Source organism: Stegodyphus dumicola, chromosome 1 (genome assembly GCF_044657685.1).
Source record: "Stegodyphus dumicola isolate Sdum_Otavi_A_Nest chromosome 1, ASM4465768v1".
Taxonomy (NCBI): domain Eukaryota; kingdom Metazoa; phylum Arthropoda; class Arachnida; order Araneae; family Eresidae; genus Stegodyphus; species Stegodyphus dumicola.
Genome location: NC_140768.1, coordinates 192719448 through 192741718, shown reverse-complemented (window position 1 = coordinate 192741718; position 22271 = coordinate 192719448). Strand labels below are relative to the sequence as shown.

The 22271-nt window shown below is 33.6% G+C and overlaps 1 protein-coding gene across 1 annotated transcript in view; it reads left to right on the top strand.

Moving 5' to 3' along the window:
• Positions 1 to 2341: 2341 nt before the first annotated feature.
• The window catches only part of LOC118179302 (retinal Mueller cells isomerohydrolase-like), a 49072-nt gene continuing 29142 nt past the window's right edge, over positions 2342 to 22271 (top strand). The window contains exons 1-4 of the mRNA XM_085824291.1: positions 2342 to 2495; positions 9455 to 9713; positions 14140 to 14281; positions 17597 to 17732. Of these exons, the coding sequence (XP_085680417.1) occupies positions 2408 to 2495; positions 9455 to 9713; positions 14140 to 14281; positions 17597 to 17732 (625 nt within the window). The 5' untranslated portion in view covers positions 2342 to 2407. The remainder of the gene's footprint in view (positions 2496 to 9454; positions 9714 to 14139; positions 14282 to 17596; positions 17733 to 22271) is intronic.

Here is a 22271-nt window from a genome sequence, read left to right as displayed (position 1 = left end):
CCTGTTGTTTGTCAGACTATGATGGGGAGAAAGCAATACGCCTCCTTGGTAGAATTGTTTTTTAAATATAGTTTAAAATAGTTTTTTTCCTGTTTATACTTATCTCCTTGAACTGTAAACCCTCAATTTTGAACCTTGAATTATGTATTTTGCCTTATTTTATGTATAATTTTCACTATTTTGCCTTATTTTATTTCTGTATTATTTTGCTTTTTAGTATTTTACTTTTAGTATTTTTAGTATCGCTATTTAATATTTTGCCCTATTTTAGATATTAATTTTACTATACAGTCTGCTAATTGCTCATTTACTGCACTGTACTCATCTATTGTTCAAGTTTTGGATCCCTTTTGTAACCACCTATCCATAACTCTGGAAATATGTAACTGAAATTGTTCTTCTCATCCGAAATGTACCCTTCTTCCATCACTGCACTATTGTCTCGTCCAGCATTAGTTTGTACTGCCCCCAGCAGTCGTCTTGAGCACAATATGTACCAAAGTGTGTTATGTGGACCAAGTTAATTCCGTCAGCGGGGCTATCTGGCCGATATGCTAACTGCCCCAGTGGATCGGCTGCCTCACTGTCGGTGGAAAGAAAGAAAGTTTAAAATAGTATTTTATGTACTTAAATTCAATAAGCCCCAGAAGGTGAACAGTGGGTCACAAGAGCCCTACATACAAGTCAACCTATGAAATATAAAATGTACACTTAATTCCAGGAAACTGATCATTTTATTGCTTTTCACAGAGTGGTTTGACCCAGTGGATCGGCTGCCTCACTGTCGGTGGAAAGAAAGAAAGTTTAAAATAGTATTTTATGTACTTAAATTCAATAAGCCCCAGAAGGTGAACAGTGGGTCACAAGAGCCCTACATACAAGTCAACCTATGAAATATAAAATGTACACTTAATTCCAGGAAACTGATCATTTTATTGCTTTTCACAGAGTGGTTTGACCCAGTGGATCGGCTGCCTCACTGTCGGTGGAAAGAAAGAAAGTTTAAAATAGTATTTTATGTACTTAAATTCAATAAGCCCCAGAAGGTGAACAGTGGGTCACAAGAGCCCTACATACAAGTCAACCTATGAAATATAAAATGTACACTTAATTCCAGGAAACTGATCATTTTATTGCTTTCCACAGAGTGGTTTGGTTTAGTTTGCTTAATTATGGCAAAGCATTCAAGGGCTATCTGCCTAAGGGAAGGAATGCCTTCGTGAAAGACTTTTAAGGGAAACTGTCTGGTACGTGCATTACACGGAGGGAAAACCGCCAGAACGCTCACGCAGCCAGCTCGTTCGCCGGGATCTGAACCGCGGACCAAACAATCAGTGTTCAGCGATTTTACCGTTCGGCCCCTGATGGGACTGCTTTTCGTACAGAGAGAGACGGAGTGTAACTGAATTACTGCGAATTTGTAGTTTCGCGAAATTCGCCAAAATTGAGATCTGTTGTTCCTCGTCATCAAACATGTAGACTGTTTCATTTTTAAATAAATTTCAGGAGTTTCCCTAAGTTCCCTTTACAGATCACTTTTTTAATTTCAATAATATTCGTATCTCATTGTTTAATTGCATAAGTAAAGCTTATGGAAATGACAGAACTGTTCTCCGGCGGATGCATATGTTTTCTAGCATTTCTACTGTTCTCAGCTTACGTTGACCTTTAGTAAAGTAACACTGTAAATGCAGATTCTCAATTTAGCTACTGATTTCGGTAGTTTGTGAGCAAACTGTGTGAAAATGTTCTTATATACGATTTCATAACGGCAACTGAAACAGCCAGATTTTGCTGGCCGCCCGACTTTTGCCCATTCCTGTACTAGAATACTGATATCCTGCCCGCTTTGGGGAAATAAGCCTAGTGTGTGATAACTTAATCTGCACTTGTACTTAACTATACTTTATTTAATAAATATTTGCTTGAGCAATTATATGAACAATTCACCTTCTCCATTAACGATTTTTAAAATTTTAAGATAACGTCTTAATATATTTTACTATCAAGAAACGTAAAAACGAATGCTTATGAAAACATGCATATAACGTAGGATGTCTGATTTTAAATAAGTTTTAGGTCTATTAAAAGAACCTAAAAATCAAGGAAATCACGGACTAAGATAAATTTGTGAAGCTTTGCTGTAATATATTTTTAAGTAATCACCATCGTGTCTTGGAAAGAGTTAACTGCAGTCTTTATAATATTTGGCACGCATCCAGTAAAATCTACGTCCGAGTCATACACAATAAAAAATAAAATTCAGCAAGTAGAAAACAAGCGGTGTTATGTTTCGCCCTCACTTCTTTGCTTGATAAAAAGACCTATTTTTAGCGCCATCTGTGACCATTTTCTTCCGGATTGTTTCAGCGATTTCAGTACTAACAACGATTGCGTTTGACAGAACATGGAAACCGTTAGTGCCAGTGCCGCTTTGCCATATCTGAGATCTTGTAAAAAGGAATGTGATAAGCCCATTGAAGGAGAACTGAAAGGTAAGTTTCTGAAAAAACTGTTTCTGGTTTTCTGAAAATGAGTTTCTATTCTTTATTTTAAAAGAGTTTTTTTTTTTTTTTTTTTTTTTTTTTTTTGTAAGGTATACATTTATATAAAAATATATAAAGCCGATACTTTTAATCTAAAATGTAGCAAAACCGCTAATGGTTGGTGACCAAACGACTGTTTTCTTAATTCAATACATAGAAGAAAGAACGGCTTTAGAAACGTCTTTTACTGATAATTAATAGTGCAAATGCTTTTGAAAATCATCAACTAGATATACTTTTTTATTCTATGAAATAGGTACATCAAAAATAAAATTAAGCAAAGAACTACCTAAAATATGTTATGTTCTTTTCAAAACGATTAGTTTTTTGAGTATTTGCTGTGTGGTATACTTTCATAAAAAAGGCTGTCACAATAATAGCAAAGTTCTCAAAGTTGCTAATTATCTAGACCGCTAGCAAGATTGTGATGCAGCAATGTTACGTTGCAAAGACTCATCGCATTGCCTCGTGCGTGCTTTTGGAATGTTAACGCATCCAGTAATAGCAAGTAGATCCGTAATTCGAATCTCGGAATGGGAATGATTGAATTTTCATGTTTCTTGATCCGAAAACTGTAATAGTCTGTACATTGGAGACAGACATAACATGTAATTGATGATAACTCGTCACGATCTGGTTTGGTCGACTAGATCTCGTGCCTCTTCTCAGTCGCTTTAAAAGTGAATATTGAAGTTCTGTCGTAGGATCTGTGAGATGTAAGTTGTTAGTATATTCATTTAGCAAGTGAAAAATCCATTGTTTGAATTCCGATGTTTCACGTTTCTCTTTCCGAAAACCTGATGAGTTTGTACAACACAGCGTAATAATGCTGCGGTAGCACGATGTAAAAAAATGAAATAATAGAAATTCTAATTTTATTGATGGTAACATAACAAAAATGTCTGTAATACCTAAAAGCGCTTCAAGTGCACTGTGAAAAATGTACGAGTTAATAGCACTAAAAATATGAATAGTATTTTCTTGGTACCATGCGTAGTATAATGAACAGCATCGTTATCCGCGATTAATAGTCATAATTAATATTCATTACTTTTATACGTAATATAATATTTTAACTAAAAGCAGATTAATCAATTATAACATGAAAAGGCATGCATTTCTTATAAACTATGATTTATAACAGTTATTTTTTTTATGAAATCATTTCGAGATCAAAGAAATGTTTCAAACTTTGACCTAATTTTCACAATTATCGATTTACGTGACACACTTAACAGTATTTGGCAAGAAGTAGAGTACTTTAGAAGTTAATTGTTGCTTTATAAAGTATTTTCTCCCTCCTTTCCGCATGCCTTCGGGGAGTAACTGGAAGCATACTCGACGCGTAGACGAGAAGTACAGGGTTTGAGTCTGGGCACTGCACATTTTTCAGTCTCCAGCATCTTTATAGCCTAATGACTACAGTTTTACTGCTACTTTTGACCCTTGGACTCGTTGCCCCGGATAGCTGTCCACCAAAATTGGGGGCGGAACTGAGTGAAGTCGGCCTGTTGCAGCGGCAAGCATAATCTTGCTCTTCTTTTCACGATGAATTTGGTGGGCTTGTTCTGATTACTGTCAGACAAGTGATATAAGTCGTTGTTGTTCTCACTTCGCGGCCTACCAGATTACCGTTATTTGTAGAGAATATTTGCTCAAAGCATTGCGGGGCATTCGTGCAAATTAATTATAATAGCGAATTAACTGCTATCTTCTCACGTCAATTTTGGCCATATGCAGAAATACGCAACAGCGATTCAGAGCGATGTTTCATTTCTTAAGCAGTGCTTTCATAAAAAACATGCTTTTTATTGTTTAGTCATTCCTTAAAATTAGAGATACTATACATTATAGGTGAAGTTATTTTTTTCATAACTGCATCGGCCCACCAGAGGCCGAGCGGTACACTGGTAGTTCGGTCCGATGTTTGAATCCCATCCCGCGAACGGGCTGGCAGCATGGGCGGTTTCGTGTTTTTCCCCATGTGTAACGTTTATACGAGCCAGTTTCCCTTAGAACGCCCTCCACGAAGACATCCCTCTCCTTAGGCAGATAGCCCTCGAGGCTTTGCCATAATCACACACACACACATTACTGTATCGTATCTCGAGAATTAGGCTAAAATGTCAAATGCATTTTATTTTACACATTCGAGAGACAGAAACTATGAAAAATACACTGCAGATATACATTGCAGCGTATGCAGCATATCTTATTATTACTGTACATAGGGTTTTGAGTTATTTGTTGATTAACTTTGTCAAGTCAATCATATATAATTTATTTATTAACATTATCGTAAATAGTCAAATCGTATAATTTATGTATTAATATTGTATTTATGTGTAGTATACCTAAATAATTTATTTTGTGTAGCATTCGATCTTATTTTTCATGTCACTGTGAATCGGATAACTGGGAAAAGTAAGGTACAGTCGTACATCGATTTAAGCGCATCGTTTGATCGTTTAATCGACCCATACAGTAATTTCATTTTAACAAAATCACTTTGATTTAACAAAATCATTATATCCATTTGAGCGTTTCGCTTGATCATTTAATCGATCCATACAGTAATTTCATCTTAACAAAATCGCAAAGTCACTTGAAGCTTTTTATCATAACTTCGTATTTCCAAATTGCTGTGTCACGCGCAAGAGTTCAAATAAGTAATCAGCAATGTTCAAGCGTGTGTGAGATACTAGAGGAAATTATGAATGCTTTTGAAGGTCAAATCATGTAACTTTGTTTTCGGATTGCAACGATGGTGTACGATATTATACATTATCTAATCTTTACCCTAACCTTGAAGTAAAATCGAAGTTCCAAAGGTATCCATCCCCCCGAGGTTCATTATTGTCATTGCTATATTTGCGATAATATGAATCGGATTTCGCTTAACATAAGATAACATTATTTACATTAAAATTATATTGTTAAAGATTGTTGTTATATATCATGATATTCTCAATTAATTACAAAGTACGCAGTACTTTCAATACAAATTTTAAAAGAGTTATTTTCTGGCAAGTAGCACTTTTTCGTTTTTTGCTTTCGAAGCTTGGGAACTACTTGGATCAAGTTATTTGAATATGGCAAAACACACGAGAGCTATCTGCCTAACAGGAGGGATGCCTTTGTGAAGAATATTCTAAGGGAAACAAACTGGTTCGTTTTCATGTAATACATAAGGAAAACCACAGGTACCAGCCAATCCGTCTGTGGGATCGAACCCAGGTTAAACTCCCAGCATTTAGTGGTCTTTAGTCATTGGAAGTTCTTGTCGTTGTTGAGGGAGTGGATTCGTATCTCGATGCAAAGCTCCCCTTCCCCAGTAGATCATACAAAATAGTTTTGTTGTTTTGCATCATTGTACTTTCATGGCAAATTGCAGTCTCCTATAAACCTTATTTCATAAAACAAGGGTTTCCAGAAAAGTTATTATCTCATATTGTCATTACAATTTTCTAACCTAAAGCGATAAATCTATTGTGTCCTTGTCAGGATTCAAACCACGGAACTTTCAGCCAGTCGTTGTAACTACAGCCACGAGAGTGTGTCCGGGAAAATGCTATAATTTTTTTGCAACCTAGTCTGCTACACATTTCCAGTTACATTAAATGAAAACAGTAAATTATAAAAAAAAATTTTTAGTAAATTTGAATTGCTTCTTACGATCTTTCATTGATTGAAAAATATGGTAAGTCGCGAAAATTAAATTCATTTTAATTAATTAGCCTCGCCCACAGACTAAGCTGGATTTCAGCGTCAAATTTAGTCGCGAAGAACCTAAATGTCAACAAATGATCAAGAATTTGTTTCAGCTATTGTTTTCCACAGTTATTCAACTTCTATCAGATCATTCTAGGATAAAATTTTTAAAAAATTAAGAAAAAGAATAAACAATTTACTTACTTAATATTTGGACACAACACCTGTGTTTGTGGTCAACGGATGAAGACTATTGAACACTGATAATTCGATCAGACTTCAATTCTGGCGAACCGAAGATGACAGCAGCGAGTTTTCGTTATTTTTATCCATGTGTGAAATGTTTGAAATGTAAATAAGAATTAGTTTCTCTTAAAAAATCCTTCATGAAGGCGGCTCAGCGGCAGCCGAGCGGTAAAATCACTGAACACTGGTAGTTCGACTCAGGTTCAAATCTCGGGGAACGGGCTCGTTGCATGGGAATTTTCGCGGTTTTCCTCATGTGGATACCAGCCAGTTTCCCATAGAAAGGCCTCCATGAAGGCATCCCATGTCTTAGGTGACAGGTGACAGGTGAATGCAGGGCCCGGACACCCGGACGGCTTAATATGACAAATCGGGTGTCGTCCGGTACCCACACCTATTTAGAACAACACAACCCTGGCGACTTCCTGAGAGGGCTGCATCGGAAATATATTAATGGAGAATATGTGGAATTGACGTGGCCAAACAAGGGCGTGTGCATATATATGCTTCAGTATACAATTAATAAAAAGTTTCATACACAGGTACATTGGTGGTATAGGTACATTGGATACATATGTATATTGGTCTAAGTGGTTAATGAGATAGGCAAACAATAAACACTTATACATTAAAAGAAATGAAACACTGACGCAACTGGCGCAATAATGCAGAAGATGACAATTAATGAATACACGTAATCGTGTGTCATCCTATATGACTATACATAAACTACTAGAAATGATATGCATAAACACATACGAATGATGGCGATAAATGAAAACACATAATCATACATTATTCTACTGGACTATACACACATCAATATAAATGATACATACACACCTATACGTTGACAGAAATGATACACTGAGAATGAAAATTGTGTATCAGTGTGAACGATGACAATTAATGGTTACGCGTATTCGTGTATTACCTTACTTGGCTGTACATATATATTAGTACAAATGATACACTTAAACACTTAAACATTAATGGAAATGAAATACTGAAAATGGCACTTGTACATTATACGATAGATGAAGAATAATGGTAACACGTAATCGTGTATCATTCTAAGTGACTGTACATACAGTAATAGAAATGCTACACTTATACATTAATATACATTTATAACATGGTAAATGATGCATTTATACATTAATAGAAATAGTACACTGACAATGAAATTTTCACATTAATACGAAAGATGACAATTAATGATAACACATAATCATGTATTATCCTACTGCGCTATGAGTACATGAATAGAAATAAGACATTTTAAACCCTGTAAGTTGACAGAAATGTTGCACTGAGTGTAATGCTTGTGCATCATTGCAAGAGATGACAATTAATATTTACACATAATCGCGTATCGTCCTACGTGGCTATACATACATTAGTAGAAGTGCTACACTTAAACATTAATACTAGAAACGACACACTGAAGATGTTACTTGTGGATAAATATGAAAGATGACGATTAATAAAAATACATGAACATAAATTATCCTACATGGCTATGTATACATTATTAGAAATGAAACCTTTAACACCTATACATTAATAAAACTGATACACTGAATTGTGTATTAATGCGAAAAATGACAATTAATGATTATACATACTCGTGTGTTATCCTACATGGCAATATAGACATTAGTAGAAATGATACGCTTAAACACTGATACATTACTACAGAAGATGCACTGAAAATGGTACTTGTACAGTAAATCGATATATGACGATTAGTCATAACATAAAATCCTGTGTTATTCTACATGGCTTTACATACATAGACAGGGATGGTACACTTAAACGAATGATGTACGTTGGATACAAAAGTGCGTTGATCTAGATAGTTAAAACTAAAGTAATGGTATGCAACAATTATTGGAGATGCACTGGTGATTAATGAAATAATGAATGACAATTAATAACATAGGTAAGAATGAGTGACAATTAATGAAGGCACGATACATAAGCACATTGCCATAGGTACATTGGATATAAAGGTTGGTTACGTGGAAAGGATAGAGTTGTGGTTAAGCCGAATCACACAAGTCCTGGCCTAATGCTTGCAGTCTGTCCATAATGCTTTTGAGTTTTTTAAGTACAGCTGGTTGGCGAATAAAGAATCATTTATAGGCTGGATCTGTGTTGTAAAACGGCATGTGCCACTCTCGTGTTAGTGGGCAGAAGGTGACATAATGGTCCGGGCTACCTGGCTGGCCACACACACAGATGTTGGTGTTTGTTATTCTTCACTCTAGAAAATATTCGGGGAATGGACCATGACCCGTTATAAATCTGGTGATCTGTGGCTGAGATATCTGTCTGCCAAGGCTGACTTTGTGAGCGAATTCGTAGATCCTTCTTCCTTGCGGAATAGAATTCCACTCTTCCTGCCATTGCTTGAGTGCGGCGTTTAGAACAGCCTTCTTTACGTAGGATTTTGGTAATTTTATTGCCAGTTGTTCCGCATCGAGATTGCTCGCGGCTTCTTTGGCTAGTAAATCTGCCTCCTCATTCCCCTGGTGTCCAGCGTGTGCTTTAATCCAGAAGATGAGGATGCGTCCTTCGTGCTGATGCAGGGTTTGCTGAATGCGCCCTATGATAAACGACCTGTGAAAAGGATTCCGAATTGCATGCAGATATCCGCCATAATGAAACAAACCAAACCTAATCTCCATGAAGGCACCCTAATCTTTGGCAATTAGGGCCCTAATGTACTTTGCCGTTATTAATTAAATGAACAAACAGGTACCTTCGATGTTTCTATAACCGACGGATCTTCAGCTATGCAACTAATAAATAATTTCAGCTGTTTTTTCGTTTCGGATGTCAACTGACTGTTGTAGACTAGAAGTTTATACGCTCCCTTTGTTAAAATTTAGCATTTGAAGTTTCTCCTTCCATAAATAAATTTCGTTAATTCTTCTGTTTTGCAGGTGAAATTCCGAAATGGCTGAGAGGCTGCCTCATCCGCGTTGGCTCAGGCTTACTGGAAGTAGGCGAAGACAAATTTAATCATATTTTCGACGGTTTAGCTTTAATGCACCGGTTCGCTTTTCAAGATGGACGAGTCACCTACCAGAGTCGGTTCCTGAGAAGTGATTCTTATTGCAAGGATATGAAAGCGAACAGAATCGTGCAATCCGAATTCGCTACACGTGGAATACCTGATCCCTGTAAGACGATATTCCAGAGGTACGTATAGCTTATTTTTTCCTTTATTGCCTTTATTTATAGCCTGAAGTTTATTTAATGGCAGCAGTTAAGATTGACCATTGGTTGGCTGATTGATTCACTGGATGGTAATCAACGAGCTCATCTCTGATTCCCGTTACGCATCGCAGTGAGCACATACGAAAACACAGCTCGCATTACAAATTTACGACTGACAGATATCGCAGGTATTTGGGAAAAAAGAACTCAATCTCGCAACCATCAAAGGGTTAACTCGTAATCTTTACATATTGAACTTCATCAATATTTTATTATTTTCTACTCTATTGCTATCAGTTTAAATTAAATATATAACAGAAAAACTACATATAATTTTTTTTTGTATTCTTACTCATATTTGGAACCTCATACACATATAATGAGGCACATTAAGGTGTAATAATGTGGCGTTAAATACTGAGGTGTTGATTCATAATGGAGAGCAAATATGGCAGCCGACGCAAATTAAATATTCCTTTTTTTTATTTCAGTTGACGTTTACGGCAACAAATACTTAGTACATTAATCGTGCTTGTTTCAGAACAGTTATATTTCTTTTATACCGTTTTGCGGAAGAAGGGAAAGCAGCAAGCAGCAGTCTTTGCGGCAATAGAGGTAGAAGCAAAGTACCTTGTGTTGAGGATGAAATCTTAAAAAAATACAGAATGAGTTAGTTTCGGTTTCGTTGCATTTGATTGGATAATTACTAATGCTGTAAAATTATTATTGCCTGTTTGAGTTTTAGTTCCGTTTACGTTACCAGTGGTATGTGAAAATTATATGATAATGTATTTTTTTTATAATTTACTGTTTTCATTTAATGTAACTGGAAATGTGTAGCAGACTAGGTTGCAAAAAAATTATAGCATTTTCCCAGACACACTCTCGTGGCTGTAGTTACAACGACTGGCTGAAAGTTCCGTGGTTTGAATCCTGACAAGGACACAATTGATTTATCGCTTTAGGTTAGAAAATTGTAATGACAATATGAGATAATAACTTTTCTGGAAACCCTTGTTTTATGAAATAAGGTTTATAGGTCTCTTTTACACCTTTCATGTGAAGGTATTTGAAAGCAATCAGTTTAAAAGTTTTTTGTAATAAAAAATTAATGCTAATAAAGTTAAAGTCTCTAAGGTGATTAACTACCATTCGAGACCATTTTTATCTGGTGTAGAGATGGTCACCTTAGAAAGGGAATGTTCAAAAATAAAAATGAAAATACTGCTCACATTCAACGCTTGACAGCGTGTGGAGATGGTCACCACCAAAGGTTTAATTTTGATTTTTCATTGGAAAAAAAGGTTCATAAAGGTTTTGAACTATGCATCTATTTATCTATTACCTGAAAGGATTGTAATACAATAAATAAATGTAACAAAAAAATCTTAACTAGAAACACCTTATATTAATTAAAATAATAATGCAGTAGCTCGTTAAAATTATCATTTGGTCGCGTCACAAATTAAATATATTTAAGATTATATCATTTAGATGGACAATTAATATAAAGCTAAACTGAAGATGAACGTTAAGGCGGCTGGTCACCAAGACTTGGTGTAAATTTAAACGAATTATTTAATTTAAACCGAAGATGTAGCCCTAGACTTAGATGATCACCAGTGATCATCTAAGTCTAGGGCTCCCGCGGGATGGGTATGGACCTTCTGGGTCTCTCATCCGTCTCTCAAAAGCAATTTCAAAAGCAAAAGAATTGTTAGCGTTTAAAATTACTTGCGATGAAATCTACCCCGTTATTTATTATTTTTTTCATTTGAGGAATTATGCATATTTTTCTCCCTGTTTCATTTTAAAATCCGATTTTGTTTTGTATAATATTCATTAATAATATTATACACCACATCTTCATTGTGGTGTATAATATTATTATTTCTGAGGAGCGGGGGAACTTTAAAATTTTAACATCTAAAAATGTATCGTTTATAAAGATTCAAGATTTCCATTTCATAGTTTACTTTCTGTATAATTTGTTCTTTCAACCAAATGTCAAATACTTCCTGATAAGCTTCAGGTTTGCTTAAATAATTTAAGTGATAATCCTTTTGTCTCCGAAGTGATAATCCTTTTGTCTCCGTAGTGATAATCCTTTTGTCTCCGTAGTGATAATCCTTTTGTCTATTAATTCTTTTTTAATGTATAAGAGACAATGATCTAAGATCCAAGGTAAGGAAATTTCACGCCTTTCACATCTGAAACTATATTTATGGTATTTTTAAAGCACTTTACAGGCCCTTCATGTACTTCAGTTTTAGTATTAAAGTGCATCTCAAGCGTGTTTGCACCGCAGCTGGAAACACATTTTAAGAATTTAACTTGCCCAGCAGGCAATTAAGGAATATGATCAAGTATTTACGTTCGTGCATTCGGCAGCGGTTTGTATTTTAAGAATTATATCAGTGGACTCACAAAATAAGTCACTTTACAAGACCTGTAAAGTTTTTTAAAATTTGATTACAAAGGCACCCCTCCCCAATCTTTGTTTGTAAGAATTGTAAGTAAATTCCTTTTTAGCCGACATATTTAAACTCGCCGGGCCACAAACGGCCCGTGGGCTTTAATGTGAATATGGATGATCTAGTGGTTAGTGAAGACTGGCTGCTAGTCAGAACACCTGTGTATGGGTTTGAAACCTGTGTAAAAGACTCTTTGTGCTCTCCTCACCTTTTGATGAAATTTGAAGATGCAGTATCAATCTCCTACTCTGATGAGACGGCTAGATAACTGATTGGTTTGGTCATTGCCCGCGAATTCATTAAGCTGCGAGTATCCAACAATTTAGTTTAAGGAAAGCAGAAAAAAATTGTTGTTTATTATCTTTATTATTATTATTATTATTAGTTCAAAGGGGCAATTTGCTCAGATGGACTATTAATTTCGATTTGGCATTTTGCATCGATTCACGATAAGCGTTGTTTCACTTTTCAAATTGCTGCCACCAAATATTATCGCCCTGTATTATATTTAAAGAAATTAAATAATGAAAAACCTGCATAAATGTATGTATGTTTCTCGCACTGTGATAACCTAGAGCCATCAAAATTTTAATAACGTAATCTTCCATAGAATAGGGGCATATGGAAACCCTAATTTGAATTTGAAATTTGTTTTATTATCAATTTTATATTATGTTACACTTCAACGAATTTTTAATTAACAATTAAAGGATTTCAAAGCGAGCAATGGCAACACTGTTCGAAAAAAAATTATCTCCAACGCGGGAGACTGTGTATCGGAAATTCTAAAGATATGCTTATTTTAAAATTATTTTGCGATATTGCTGTTGAACTGAATTTTATGGTTTGAGTACGTAGAACGTGATATTTAATAAATAAAGGTAACACACAAAAAGTTAAAAAAAAATAAAAAAAAAAAAGCCGCTTTGATGGTAATTTAAAATCTGAAACCTTTCAGATTTCATTATTATTATTTTAAAAAAGACAGATTTTCCCTTTCCATCCTGCACTTTTTAGTGGTTAGCACATTTTATATTGCCAGAGTCTGTGATTTTACAGTATAGTTTACTATTTTTAATCAAGTCTAAATAGATCGATGAATTTTTTTAAATCATTCTTATCTTTTTAGAAAAGATGAAAAAATAATTCTTGATAAAAAAGAACAAAATAAATTGCGTCCTTTCCTTCCAGTTTTCAAAGCTTAAAAACACCAAGTTATAATGCAGAATGTAACGTTTTTTGTAAATTGCTTAATGATTCCTGATTGCGTTCACTTCACTTAACGAACTGAATATATGAGATATATTTACCAAACGTGCAATCCTGCCTTATTTTTTAAAGCAAATTAATTTATTTTGTAACGTTAAGCTTAATATAATTATCTAACGATAATTTGATTCCTTACTTAATTCGAAGAATTTGCATTAAAAAGTATATAAAAGTATAGAATATTCATTAAAAGTATATCTTGTCGTAGATTAACAAATACTAGCCGCCTGTATTTGAGGAATTTCAGTAACTCAATCATTTAAATAAATTCAACATACCGCCTAACGTTTAGCTTCTAAGTAACTGTTTCTAATTAATGGATATATCCGTTGTCACACATACAAAATTTACTCATCTACAGATCGACTAAGTGGATGGTTTTTTTTATCTCAGAATAATGTGCTGTACTGAGTGGCTGCCACAATATTCTCTGTAAGTTCAATTTTTTTTCAAAGTAGTTTTTATTTTGGTGAAGGTTATCGAAAGAAAAGAAAGTCCATAGAAGAATTAACATAAAAAGGGTTGTTTAAAAGTTTAAAATAAGCTTTAATGGTTTTATGCACTAAGCTGAAATTTGAGGGATCAGATCGCAAATCTTTTGCCTTTCACTTTTCCTCGTTTCAGTAATTTTGAGTTTGACAATAACTGGTTAAATCATTTTATAGGTTTGCAAGTCTGTTCAATTTGGAGGAAACGACTGATAATGATCTCGTCAATATAATTCTGTTCAGTGACGAAGCATATGCGTGTTCAGAAACTAACAACATATGGAAGATAAATCCAGACACACTGGAATCCTTGAAAAAGGTAACGTGAAAGTAATTTTAGTTATAGATATGAACGAAAAACGTTTAATTATAGATATGAAGCTTAGAAATATTTTCATTCTATGAGAAATGATTGTTGTATTGCAATAAAATTTGTTTTGTATGAAAAGCGAATATTAACGTACACTAAAATGTACCAGTTACATAAATACTACATAAAGAGCATATAACTATTAACGTAAATATAAATATATCACTTTCAAGTACTGTTCGTCATGTATTTTTCTATTCAAATATTGATGTTCACCAGTTCACCATGCAGGGGGGAGAGGAATTTAAAAAAAAAAAAAAGAAAAAAAGAAAAAAGAAAGAAAGAAAGTAAAGCTTGACGCTTGAACAACGCGTATCTTAGCGCATGACTGCAATTCTTCACTTCCTCCCTTTTGTAATAAACAGTTTTATAAACTTATATATTAGAAACAGTGTTAAAGCTTTGAGTTTTGAAAATCTCCCAAAAACTCGCGAGTGGATAGTGTAGGTTGAAAATTTCGACTCTATAAGAAAAAGTTGTGTATGTTGTCGTATGTTATGGATTTGGTAGAGATCTTCGTAAATGACTAGGCCAGATTAACTGGTAGATTCGAAACCTTACAGCAATAAATAGCAGCTGTTACGGTTAAGAAAGATAACTATAAATAGCCCACAGAAAAAAATAGAAATAAGGCAAAATTCTGTATAATACGCGAGGTTTATCGCAGAGCACGAAATTCGTCAGCAAAGCAAAGTATGAAGCAATAAGCACCGAAAGAAACTTTAGCATTCTAATGCATATAAGAATCTTAATTAAACTGACTTATTGCTATGTCTGTGTCTTATCACTTAGTAAGAGGCAATCGACCATTAACGGCCTTTACCAATATATTATACTTGACTCTTAAATGCTTGAAGAATCGAATAAGTTGTATCCAATAATATGGAAGTGCTTGTACACATGCTGTGCTAGAACTCAGAGATTATTAAGGATGAAAAACATTTTGACTGGAGCTCTGGTGGCGCCATCTCTTGCAGGATGTATTGTAAGGCATTTTTAAAATTTCATAAATTTATTCTTCTGATAAGCAATAACTGGAAAATAAAATTACAATTTGCAGTATATTGAAACGTTTCGCAAGAGTAAAAACTATTTACACACAAAGTCTACTTGCTTTAGCAGAAGCAAAGTCCATAGCGCTTTGTAATTTGATAAGTAAAGTAAAGAAAATGAAGTAAAATCTTGGCTAAATAAGAAGAAAACGAAAATGTACACATTACCACCGACTATTATTACTGACTTATTGCTGTTCACAGCCTCTTATTTATAGGTCCCATAGAAGCTTCTTTCTGCCCCCCCCCCCCTTCCGCCATCGACAAAACATCCGGTCCACTGAGTAATGCGCTCATCAATCTGTCAGGTACGGGACTTGACAAAATCAGGAACACTGAAAGAACAACCGAAATAAGGCATGAAAGTACATGGTGAGGGCAAGGACTAAGTGAAGAATGCTGCTGACGACTTATCTTGAGAATTGAAAAGTTACCGTTAACTGCAAGGCAATTTTTTAAATTAAACTATGACGTTGTCCGCTTATGCACACAATTGTAATGTATATCAACATTTATCCAATAAAATTAATTCCTGCTGTTGCTTCAAATATACGTTTTTTAAAAACTTCCGTAATTTCGTCAGATTGGCGAGAGATCGCCAAATATCGTCAGTTTGATAGCACATATTGACACTAAGGTGCTGTAAGAGGATTAGGCCAATGGCTCTCAACGGAGTCGGTATTGACCTTTTGGGAGTCGATGAAATTTTAAATGGGGGGTTTATGATGATCAAGAAATCGATCACCGATATTCGCTGGCAAGTGATCGGCATTATCAGTATCTAGTAACTATGAAAAAATTCTGAATAAGATAAGTAATTAATTGTTTATTGATATTAATTTGTATCACACAGTGAGAAAGAAAGGAATATAAACTATGTATAAGGAGCAAAATGCATTAAAATTGTTTTATCTATTTTAAAAATTAATGATTTAAAAATATTAAATATTTTAGGCAATATATACAATATAAAAAAGTGAAGCACAAGAAAACACAATAAAAAATACGAAGAACTAGAATGGAGAACAAGAAGCGTTCAATATTTTCGAACCAGGCAATTTTTTAAATTAAACAAAGCAGTTTTATGCCAGACATTTAAAACACTACATGAATACAACATTCGCAGCCATGACATTAATTAAAATCGAGCTTTTGTGCAACTAGAATCTGTGATTTTGTTTTTGGAAACTTGTTTGTATTAAAAAATTTTTAAATAATAATAATACCCAAAAAAATCTGTACGCTTTCTGATTTTATGTTACACCCAAATGGGCATTTTTTTTTTTTTTTTTTTTTTTTCATTTACGTGCACGTTTTGAGAGCATTTGGGCTCATGTTTCTTTGGGCTAAAAATATTTAAAAACAGCCTATCTTTAAAATTTCCGATAGCAGTCTCGCGAGCTGGAAATAAAAATGTTTTGTTTTTTTCGTACAGTGTTGCCATTGCTCGCTATGAAATCGTTGAGCTTGTTAATCAAAAATTCTTTAAATTTTTTGCTCGCTTTGAAATCATTGAGTTTGTTAATAAAAAAGTCGTTAAAGTCTTAGAAAATATTAAATACACAATAAAACAAATTGTAAATTCAATATTCGGTCTTCCAGGTGTCCATATGGGTGGAAGACTACGTTATTCAGAATTCGATAGCTCTAGGTTTTCTCACAATGAGAAATTATGCGTACATTCATGCAAAATTGTCATTATTTAATTTCTTTAAATATAATACACGGCAGCAGTACTTTTCAGAATATTAGTTCTTTCACCAAAATGGAGTATGAATGAATGAGTTACACGATGAAATGAATTGTGCGATGAACAAAAGCGTAAAAGGCTGCATTTTTTTATATGGAGGATTAGAGCTTGATTGTGTACGCAAGGAGAGAGTAAACAGTTTACGAAAAGCCTTGCATGAAATTTATTATGAGATTTTGTTGACAGGACGTGTATGAAGGGAAGATAGTGGAACTTTTGGTGGAAGTAACTAAAGTGAACTTGAAACTTGTGGGATTTGACATCTTTCGAAAATCAAATGTATATTTTTCCGTAACAATTAAATTACCACAAATTAAAACGCTTAAAAAATCAATTAGTAATGAAAACATATAAATACAAATTGTAATTTATAAAACTGTTATAATGAATGCATATCACTTTTACTCCTTATGTAACAGTTCCAATCAATTCAGATACAGCATTTATGCTTCTAACTTTCAGGTGACTCTAAGCAGACATGTCCCAGTCAATGTTGCTATTGCACATGCGCTCGAAGACACAGATGGAACAGTTTACAACGTTGGGAGTAGTTTTGGAATGAATTGTACTTATTCCGTACTTAAATTTCCTCCTAAAGGTAATTCTTATACGGTCCCATTTAGTCATAAGAAACTGCTGCTGAAGACTAAAATTTTCTTATTTTAATTTTGCTCTTGAAATAAGAGAAATAAATTTTATTCTTTATATTTTTAATTGGTGATCAATAACTTGTTAAAGAAATAGATTTAAAAGGAAATTGAAAAAGGTGAGAAGAAAGTGTACTTCAACATACATATTAATTACATTAATATGTTTTTTTAAAGTTTCTTTAAAATAGACCTCCCTGGTTAGCTTCAGAATGTTAACCACAGAACTGTTTAGATGATTTTCATGGAGTTTATTGTGTTAAAACAATATGTAATAAATTTTCGAAATGTATATAGTAAATCCAGATTTAATTTTAAAATAGTCGGAAGAATCAATTAATTCATTTTGGATTAACATTAGATGAAATTATCCCATGATGGCCAAAAAAGCTTTAAAATAATTATTACAGTTTTCTACATCTTATTTGTGTCAATTCGAATTTTCAGTATTAATCAACATGAAAACGAAAAAAAGATCCGATACTTAGATATAGAAAACGATATGAGAGTAGCATTGTCATTTTTACGACCGAATATAAATGAAATTATAAAAAACATCAAGCTCAAATTTCTTATTAAAAGTATTCTTATTGTTAACTTGTAATTAGTCCCATAATAAATGTACTGCTGTTTTTGTAGTGCATATTTTATTTTACATTTACTGCTGTTTTTGTAGTGCATATTTTATTTTTATTTTACATTTTTATTCACAAATTTATTATGATAAACTCTTTTACCCAGTGCTTTTTCTCTGTGTGCCGCCAAATTTTGAAATCGTTAAAAGTGTGCCGCGACAAAAAAAAAAAAAAAAAAAAAAAAGGTTCAGAATCACTGGACTAGAGTATTTATTTGTTAGGATACCAAATTCGTACATTTTGAACCATATCTCTCTTTTATATATTAAAAACATATTTTTATGAGACATTTATCAGTTATCATGTATCAAGACATTTATTATTTGTTGGGAATTTCAATATTAAAACATGTATTTGAATTCATCTACAGCAAGGATGTCAAACTCGCGGCCCACAACAAATATTTTTGCGGCCTGGCCAATATATCGGCAAATAATAATATATAATAATAAAATAACATATCGACGAAGAAAAAAATGAAATGTTTACTGCTAAGTAATTAACGATAATTTATTCCGTGTTGTTAGATTACTCACAGCGAGTTGACACACACACTACTTAAATTACAAATGCGTGTGAGTAGCTTGCGTTCAGCTACCTTCGGCTTTTGGGGGACACGTGCACTCAGAACTTGTACGCATCCCCCGATAGCCGAATGTGGCCGAACTCATCGTCTCAGTTTTCCAATCATAGTTTTGTACGATAAATTGGTGCATGCATGTGCATGCAGTTTGCTTTATTATTAATTATTACTTAATTCATATTGTTACTGATTTCATAGTTATTTATTTAGTTAGTTTTTTTTATTTAGAATTGTAATTAGATTTGCTTCATGTTGCCTTAGCAACGCAGACGATTTTTGAAAAGACAGCTGCGTTGGAAGGTTAAAAATAGAACAGCGCGTGCATTTAATACCTAATAAATAAATATCTCGTAATTGCTGTTGCCATCCACAAAAATCCAGATATTTATAGATGTTTCCAGTATGTTCGAGAAATTAATTCTAAAGCTTATAAAAGCCGAGAACAAACAACTCATCTCAGTAGTAGCTGTAGTTCTAGAGAACTGTTTGTTTACTTAATGCTGTGATTGATTTGTACCGATTTCGCTGTGAGATAGAATTAGTTTCTCTGTTTTGAATTGATTTTTGCTAAACGTTTGACATTTTGTGATATGGTTAGAATATTTTTGAAGAAATATTTCAGCATTTTGATTTATCTCTTGTGGAAAGAATAAATTTTTTTAACTTTTTAACGTCAACCGTGTTTATTCCAGCCCTTTGTATTCAGTATGTCTATATCAAAACCAAGTGGTAGTAAAATTAAACGAAAAATCGCTGACGAACATAGAATATTCCAAGTAAAATGGGAATTAGAATATTTTTGCTGTGAAATAAAAGATAAAATAATCTGCTTGATATGTAATAATACTATTAATGTACCAAAGTTATATAATATTAAACGTCATTACGACAACACAAATCGAAATATAACAATTACGAAGGATTAATGAGAGAAGAAAAGTTGAAAGAGCTCAAGTTAGGAGTGAAAAAGCAACAGTCCATGTTTAGTAAAGTATTACAATAAAGTGAAACGGCGGTACATGCAAGCTACGTCTTGTCCGAGTTGATAGCTAAACATTCGAAGCCTTTTACTGACGGTGAATTCATCAAGGAATGCCTAATGAAAGCTGGAGAAATTGTTTGTCCTGGAAATGTGAAGGCTTTTCAATCAATTTCATTGTCTCGAAATACAGTTGCGGAAACAGTTACTGATTTAGCCGCGAATTTAAGTGATCAGATCAAAGCAAATTCATCTAGTTTCGAAAGTTTCTCCATTGCTTGTGACGAGAGCACGGACATTAGTGGCAAAGCTCAATTAGCAGTGTTTCTTCGTTCTTGTGACAAGAATTTTAACATTTTTGAGGAATTACTGGAACTAATACCGATGCCTGGTACTACCACAGGAGAAGATATATTTACTTGTGTTTTAGGACTTCTGCAGAAATACAATCTACCTTTGGCAAAATTAAATTCTGTAGCTACAGATGGCGCTCCATCAATGACCGGGAAAAACAAGAGCTTCGTAGCATTACTAAGAAAAAAACTTAGTGAAATTCACGGTTCAAACATTCATCATATGCATTGTATTATACATCAAGAAGTTCTATGCACGAAAGTAATAAATATGGAGAATGTTTTGTCATATATAAAAAAAAAGTTATAAATTTTATAAGATCTCGAGGTTTAAATCAGCGTCAATTCACTGCTTTCTTAAGTGAGTTAGATAGTGAATATTCGAGTTTGTCCTACTATACCGAGGTACGTTGGTTATCTTGCTCCAAGATTCTCAAACAATTCTGGGATTTGAAAGAAGAAATATGTCAGTTTTTAAAAACGAAAAATCAAGACGTAAATTTGTTTTACGATCCAATATGGATGCAAGATTTATCTTTCTTGGTTGATATAACCAAACACTTAACCGATTTAAATCTATCGTTACAAGGAAAAGATCATATCATTACGAACATGTTTGACATAATTAAAGCATTCAAATGTCAACTAGTTCTTTGGGAAAAACAACTTAAAAATGAAGATTTGACGCACTTCCCGACGTGCAGCATGAACAAATCAAGTTTATATGATACTTGTTCATATCAAAAATACGCAGAAAAAATTGCAAATTTAACAACTGAATTTGAAACGAGGTTTAATGATTTTAGTTCACTCGAAGACAATTTTTTTTTTTTCCTTCGATTTTTCTCAATAAGTATTGACTCAGTACCCAGCCATATGCAAATGGAGGTGATCGAGATTCAGTGCAACTCAAATTTGAAAGCAAAATTCATTGAAGTGGGCGTGCCTGAATTTTACAAATATTTACCAGCCAGGTTTGAAAATACTCGAAAATTCGCATATGAAATTATTTCCATGTTTGGTAGCACTTATCGGTGCGAGCAGTTATTTTCAGTCATGAAAGGTAATAAGTCTCCTATTAGAAACCGTATTAATGATGGTCACCTTGGGTCAGCGTTGAAAGTTATCACTGCAAACAAAATTTCTCCCGAAATAGGAAAGATAATAGCAGAGAAGAGATGTCAAGTATCAGGACGTAAACATTAAATTTTTCTTGTTCTTTTCTATATAAATATATATATATATATGTTTATTATTGTATTATTCGAAATAAATCTACGTTTCTATGAATATTAATTTTTTTTTTTTTTTTTTTTTTTTTTTTTTTTGCGGCCCGCCTAAAGTTAAACCTTGTTTGTTTGGCCCAAGTGTACCTATGAGTTTGACATCCCTGATCTACAGTAAACGTACGACTATCCGGTATTTAAACTAATCAAAATATTTTTAAAAGGTTAGAAATTTTGCAAAGAAAGTTAAGCAACTGAATGATGTACGTGATTACGACACGATAACATCTCCTACGACTCCGAGAACATCTCAAATGTAAATACAATTACATGATTGTCTTTCAGATGCTGAATATAACTCTCAAACTGTTAAATACATCGTATTGTTCAAAGAATTCGAACTTGGAACTGGACCTTTCTGTTAGAAAGAGAGGTGTGGAGTTAGTATGTAAAGACCTTATTTTATTGTAACCAATTACTTTTATTTTAAGAAATTTTCCTTTCCTTTCTGATTTCAGTGTCCTTCCAGAATGCAAATTTAAATGACGTATATGAAAATCCAGATGAGTTTGGTAATAAGTATTTAAGTAGTGGGATTTAAGAGTTCGCGGTAGGAGAGTTAGTTCCAAGGTCATGCTGCGTGTTTGAAAGTAGCTGTGTAGCTAAATATTTGGTGTTAGCTACTTACTTTAGATTACTATATTGATATTGAAG